Raw genomic sequence first — 7,285 nt, 5'->3', positions numbered from 1 at the left:
CTGGTATACAGTCTTTGGCACAGCATTATCACTACATCAATTAAAGAGTGTTTTTCCAACCATCTTAAAAACATGTGAAAACATTTTATTCCATGTACAATAATGTACATAATTTTAAGGTGGTCATGAAAGAGACCAGCAAAAATTAGAGGTATATTTACAGTAGCACACACCACAGTAAACAACCACCATTCACAGACTCAACACTGAGATACTGCTGTTGTGCTTAAGTACAATTAACTACAAAGTGATACTTTTCATTCTGTTGTCAATTTTCAACAAATACCTCACGGCTTGGTAAAGGGCATCTTAATCACCCAGAGAGTTAGAGTCAACATTAAGAGTCTCATTCAAGTGCTGTGCCACACAGTCACTGTCTTCCTCGTCGCTATCGGAACTGTCATTATCTTCATTTAATTCATTTTCAGCATCAGCAGCTTCTTCTGCAACTTGTACAGGATTTTCATTTGGTGCCACAAACCCATTGTTGTTAGAGATATTGGCATTTTCCTTGTCCTCGATATACACTTTCTGATGGCACATGGGGCAAGTGTCCTGAATGTACAACCACTTCCGAAGACAAAGTGCATGAAAGTAATGGTTGCAGGGAGTGATGCGAGCAGAGGTGGTGAACTCATGGTAGCAGATGGCGCAGACATCGTCTATTTCCTGTAACCGGCTTCCTTTTACCTCTGGAAGGGAGTTTATTTTCTTAACGGCAGTCCGGCGGTTTATAAAAGTCTTCCAGCCGTTCTTTGCTTGCAAGTAGATGTTGAAGTAGGCGTGCAGACACATCATGCAAGCGCGAATCTTGCTTCCCGACTCAAAAACCATCGTGTAAGCTCCATTTCCAAACATGATTACTCCAAATATAAACTCAATAATATTGCCGGTTGAACGAACGTAATAGACATAATCATCAAGTTTTTCCCATAGCACATTATAGTAGCCATCAATCATAAACAATATATAAACAGTGATAGAAACTATTACTTTCAGGCAAAGCTCTACACAGAAAGCCGTAACTGCAAACAGCCAGGTATTTAGTGCATAGTGGTGCCAGAGGATGTAACTGAGCAGAACTGGCAGGATGAAAAGGCAAGCGGAAACAAAGAGTACAGGGAAGTGTCTGCGGAAGGATGACACGTGGGAGGCACTGAGAGACATCAGCACGGGGTCTGTCATTCCGTGGATAAAATGCAGGACTGCGGTCAACAAAAGGCACATGTTTCGACTCAGGCGAACCAGTCGTTCCTCTGGTTTCAGTCCACTCAAACCAGTCTGCAGAGCCAGGATGAAAAACAAGACGGGTGCTACGAAACCCAGCCTTTTGTCGTCCTCATCAGTGGATCCGATGAAGGCCAAGATACCGAGTCCCAAATAATGCGCGATGGAGGAAATGACGGCACTCATGCCTAACACAGTTAAAGTAGAGTCACACCCACTTATGATCAAGCTGCAAATCAGCTCCCAACAGTTATCCCACGAGATCAAGAAGAATTTATCTTCTGTGTTCGTTTCAGCCATCTTTACAACATATGTTAATACCACAGCTTGTGCCGTGAGTCTCGTTAGCCAGAAGACACGCAGAACAGCCGGAAACCGAATCCTTTTCCACGTATCTTCCATCAATAGCTGTAATCCATAAATGCGATACATGTGTCTCACCAGCAGATAAACGTATCGCACCGAATAATAGAACCATTTCATTTTCGTAACTAAAATGGCTGTGGTATTTAATGTCAGAACTAGGCCAGAAATAAAAACTAGTATCTGCCGGACGTTTAAAGGTAATTCAATAACCAAGCCAATTACAGGAATCAGTATATCCAGGATGATGAGTTGAGAGTATATGGACTGCACGTTCAGCAACGTGACATATCCGATGCCGAAGGTGAGCTGAAGGATGGAAAGCGCCATCCATAGCGAAGGTCCTTTATGAGGGAAGATCTGAATTCCGAACGCAGCTGTGTAGTAGGCACTGTGGAAGTTTATGTGCAAAGCAGCATAGTAATTCACCAACACTGAAGTCGCAGCCAGCAGAAACGCCGAGGCGATCATATAAAACTTGAAAAGTGCTCGCTGTTGTAAGACCAGAACAACACTGGATACAAAGACACCTAAAAACAGATTGAAATCATTTAGTTCTCAGCAGAAATTCAACAATAGATATTAACTTACTAGCTTTGGAGCTACGTTTTTTAATGTATCACTTCCCAATTAGTCACTCCTAACTTTACATTACCAATGGTGCCCTTGTCAGACTTAATCTCTGCATGGAATACACGCGTGCGCTGCAGCTGCAAGGCAAAGCCAAGGCAAGCATTAAGTCACAATTACTGTTCGGTTCACCTGCAGCTCCAGACTAGAGCAGGGACAACTCCCAGCCTTTCAGCCTTAGTCTTGAAATCTAAGGGTAGACAAGTTCTAAAAGCAGAAAAGAATCATCAGATGTAGCATCATCTTTATAGGCCAAGTTAATAAGGAATAAATGAGTAAAATTTACTGAGTCCCTTAATTCACTTGAGCAAAGCCCTCAACTACAGATGTCTAAGCTGGAGCACTAAAGGTAACACTTGCCAAAACAGTTTAGCTAAACCTTTAATGGGATAACAGTAAAAAATTGCTGTAGTTTACTGGGGAGAGAGCATTCTTCTTCCAATTCCCCTCAGTTTGCTCTTATTTCTGGTAAGGCATTCTGAAACAGAAGTCTGGTGGAGAAGACCTTCCGCCACGTAAAGCTTTTGTACACAGAATCTAAACCCACACCAATCCCCTCTTTGCCAACGCCGCTGCGAACCGGCATCTGTTTTGTTAGACATGGGATTTAGATCTTGAAATTCCTGTTTGCTAACCTTTCCCTCACACTGACCATCAACACAGCTTGACCACGACTGGAAAGCCTGCACATTCCTGTGAGAAATCCTATCACAGCATCTGTCAGACCTTGGCATTACATTTATGACCTTGTAGTAAACTCCTCTAGTAGTTTAGCTTATGCATTTCATCACTCTATAATACGTAAGGGCTCTGTCCTAACAGATTTTAAATTAAATGGCACTTACCACGAGATTCACCTCCTTAAACATTTTTTTCTTCAGGAAACACACTGCCTTTGTTTTGGGCTTCTCAATCAGCTTCCTGTCTATGCAACCGCTTTCTCATCCAAACCAGTTTGGAGAGATTTCCATCTCTACAACTTGTATTTGATCATAAGTTGCTTTCAATCTCTGTACTAAATCTAATGAAATCACAAGTAATCCTCTTTCGACTGGAGGATAGCATCGGTCTTTTCTGACGATTGTATTTTAGATTGTTCCAAATCCCCCATAATAGCGTTTACAAAAATAAATATTTTAAGCCATGGTATCTTGATCATGGGAATAAAAAAAGAACTTTGCTAAGAGCTAGCATTTGATTCCACCAGGAGTGTTGCCAGCTGCTTGTATCAGAAAAAAAACCACCAACCACCCAAACCAAAAACCCACAAAAAACCCCACCCCAGAGGACTGAGTAAGAAGGTAGAGGGTCAACATGAATCAATAGCAAAAGGCAGACTAGAAAAAATAAAGTTATTAATACACCTTAACAGTGTTCCTTGCCAGCAGCACTGGCTGATATAAAAACATTCTTAACTAATCATTAACTCAGTAACCTTGTGAAGTGCTCTGAGGAAAAGCCTCCATCAGTTTTCAGGAAGTGCCTTATATCACAGCTCAGTTCTTCCATGAAAAGCATTTTTTTTTTTAACATAAGCATGACAATTTATTTGCCATTTCATACCTACCACCATGAACGCCTGTGGGAAAGCCAACATTGTGGATAAGTTTGTACCCTTTGTCCTTTCTCACAAGTCACAGAAATGGCTCAAATGCCCGTAACAAGCTCATTCTTTACATAATTCTGATCACTTGAGCCAAATGAGATGCACTTTGCAATACGCAGGCTGCTCTAAAACATGCCTGTTAACAAAACCTATTTTCCTTCCTTGCAGTTGCAGTAACAGGCCTGTATTTAGATACTCCAGGTCATCCTAAACCACTGATGTTTCATATCAAGACACATCCCTAAAAGCAGCCCTACAATGAGTCAATAGAGAAGCCAGAACTACTGGTTCCTCTAAAGAGGGACTAACAACAGGTACAGCATTTCTTTGTCAGCACAAGTGTGGAAAAGTCAAGATCCCCCAACAGGAACCTCCAACTACTACAGGAGGTAACTCAGATCTTGAAAGGGGAGGTGAGCGCTCCTCTGCATTGACATTCTTCAGTCCATCTTGCCACAAGGAGACTTCCTGTTGCCCTACAAAGCGTTCACTGACCAGTAAATCTTCTCACATTTTCCCTCTGACAGGAAATGCAGCAGTTCTTCCTTTGAGAAGATGTATCTCACATGTCTGTATATATTGCTGCTCACCTTTACTGTTCCTGCCTATGCCACCCCACCACCAACTGTCTCCAGTGTGGCCTCCAAACACAGCATTTAATCAAACCATACACATTCACTTGTAAAATAATTTCTTGTGGTACAATGAATCCCTCCCTCTCATTTTTTCCTTTAATTCCTGGAATTTGTCAGTATCTATAGTAGCACACTACCTAGAATTTGCCTTTCAGTCAGCTGCAGGGTTCAATCACCTTTACACGTTAAGTATTTTAATCACATAGAATTGCCAAACTACTTTTTTACCCTAGCACCAGCCATTCTACTTGGTTCCACATCTTTCTACAAACTACAGTATTTAAAATAACCCTCTCAAAAATCAGGGTCCCTGCCGAGGAGGGACTGGTGTCTGAAGTAACAGTTTCACACTCCTGGGGGTGGTGGTTCTGCTTGAACCCTGACACTTTAAAAAAATAAACATGCAACGAAACGAAAGGTGTTGGACACGAAGGCTAATTAAAAAGATTAAAGAAAATTTGCGCTCCAGTTGTAGAACTGGGTTCCGTGCTGCGTGTAACGCTATGTACTTGTACAGAAAATAAGTGATGGAAGAACCAGATGGAGGAATCCTGCAGTAAAACTTTTTAAAAATCATACAGCTCTTTATTAGCATTCTTGAGGAACTGTACTTGCAAAATATTTCAGAACAGTTCAACATGACCCCGAAAGCTATCAAATCTCTCCAGAGCAGCAGTCTTTCTATCTAGAGGATAAGTTGTGTGTTTATCCTATGCTAAACAGTATTGCGCTACAGGAAAAATTAGGATCAGTCTTTCAAAGCCTGCAAATGGTAACTAAAACTTCTTCACCATTTAAATAGAGAATGATCCAAACAAAATATTTCAGTTTATCCTAACAACAGCAAACACCCAACCCTGTAATCCTTAAATTCAGATGAGGAAAAAATAGATACAAAAGCACTCTGTTGTCTGAACCATGCGGAAGGTCTTAAACATAATCTTTGACTGGTTACATTTTAATTTTTCTTTGATTTTGTAAAGCCAAGAACCACAGACCACTTGTCTCAAAGTACATGATAACTCTCTTGGCATAAACTGTTCCCAAAGCTCTTTTGCAGGAGGCAGGAGAGGGATTACCCATTTCTTCCCCCAGACTCTTCCAGAAAAGTGATCATATAAATGTAATTCTGAAAAGTGCCTTAATCTGTTAATTCCATGCTTAAGAGAGATCATCGAATAACAAACACATGGACCATTCTTGTTTATGTGGGATTAACTTCAAGGCACTTCCTACAGCGTCTGGATCACATAATGAAGGACTCCTAAAATTAAGCTGGTGAGGCACTACAATTATCACTTTTTTTAAAAAAAGAATTAGCAGAAAGCACTCTTAGCAACTCCATAGTATGGAACAGAGGGTCAAGAAAATGGGAAATATGGAGGAGAACGCCTGCACCCTGTGCCAGAGCTGTTGGTACCAGCTGCAAGACCAGGACCTCCTCAGCCTCCCTTCTCCCAGGAGCTGCGACTTCCCCAAAGGAGAAGCAGCCCACACAAAGTACCTGCTTTATCTCTTCTCTCCCCTCTCAGCTGCTGTCTTGCTACAGCTTCACCTTTACTTTTCTGTAAAGAAGTTCCTCAACTTCTTCAGTGGCATCCCCACCATGTACCTTTCATTTGAACTGCTCTTCTCAGCTTCCTACCTCAACAGCCATACCACCTATTTCCTTCCTATTTTTTCCTACTATAAACATCAAAGAAAACACAAAATCAACATGTCACAGGCCTGCAGAAAACTCTTGCTGTATTTTTAGGTTCTCCTTTCCTTCCTGCCTGAGCATTTCCAGCTCCAAGATGGGAATATCCCCTGTACAGCAGTTAGCAGAACAGGGCTACGTAAGAACCCACGATTACAAGCAATGCTGAAAATAGTATCACCTAGTTATACCAGCGATTTTCAACCTTCATCCCAGCGAAGAAAAAAAAGCTTAAAAATAACCAACGGCAAGTTTCAAGAGACTTCTCTTTCATTTGGGAATCCAATTCCCAGCCTTTTTAAACTGCTGTAACCTCAAGTAAGGCTTTAACAGGCAGACATCACACTATCCAAAGTGCTTTTGAAAAAAAAAAAAAAAAAAAAAAACCAAAAATAACAAAAAGAAATATTAGTTGTGGCACCCCCTCACTTTAAAGATTTTCCCTATGCTGGAAAATAAGTTTCTGCACCATTTCATTGGGCTGGAATTTATGGCCCACAAAAAAAAAAAAAAAAACAAACAACCAAAATATACAAAAACCCCCACAACATAAAACGATCTACAGCCGCTAAGTCACATGCTTTCCGCCGAGGAGGGGGCTCAGCCCCGAGTCCCGGCGCACATGGCGAGCGGCGTCCGCCCCGCCACCGCCAGGCCCCGCTCTGCCGGCTCCCCCCGGGTCACACCGCCACGGCCGGCAACCGCAGGCAGCCGGGGTTGGAAGCGGTGCGGGGGGACGGGGACACCGAGCGCCGCGGCTGGCGGGAGGGGAGGGAGGTGACCCACCCCAGGGCGGCACACAGCAGGAAAGGACCGAGAGGAGGGAAGAGGGGGAGCAGAGAGGCAGGCCGCGACAGCAGCCGGCGGGCTGAGGGGACGAGGGAGAGAAGCGGCGGCCCGGCCCCGCCTGCGGCTGTAAACAAGGCCCGAGGAGGGGCGGGGGTGCCGGGGGCCGGGGAAGGGAGGGCGGCGGGGGAAGGTGTCTCACCCAGCAGCCGCAGCAGCACGCCCAGCAGCGCGGCGCTCAGGGAACCCCCCGGCAGCGGGGACGAGTTGAAGATGGCGTCGATGAGGAACAGGCTGGGCACCCGCAGCGCGACCTCCAGCCCGGCCCGCAGCCGCGGG

At 43.7% G+C, this 7,285-nt stretch overlaps 1 protein-coding gene across 1 annotated transcript; it reads right to left on the bottom strand.

Annotated features, from left to right (window-relative positions):
- Window positions 1-64: 64 nt before the first annotated feature.
- On the bottom strand, window positions 65-7,284 carry RNF139 (ring finger protein 139; the record flags this gene model as incomplete). The annotated part of the gene is made up of 2 exons (XM_014965217.1): window positions 65-2,120; window positions 7,149-7,284. Coding segments are annotated over 2 exons (1,947 nt in total), but the record flags the coding sequence as incomplete, so codon positions are not given.
- Window position 7,285: the final 1 nt, after the last annotated feature.

The sequence above is a fragment of the Calidris pugnax genome, unplaced genomic scaffold, assembly GCF_001431845.1.
Source record: "Calidris pugnax isolate Ruff unplaced genomic scaffold, ASM143184v1 scaffold41, whole genome shotgun sequence".
Classification (NCBI taxonomy): Eukaryota; Metazoa; Chordata; class Aves; order Charadriiformes; family Scolopacidae; genus Calidris; species Calidris pugnax.
Note: the sequence above shows the minus strand (reverse complement) of the source record. Positions and strands in the feature narration are given on the sequence as shown.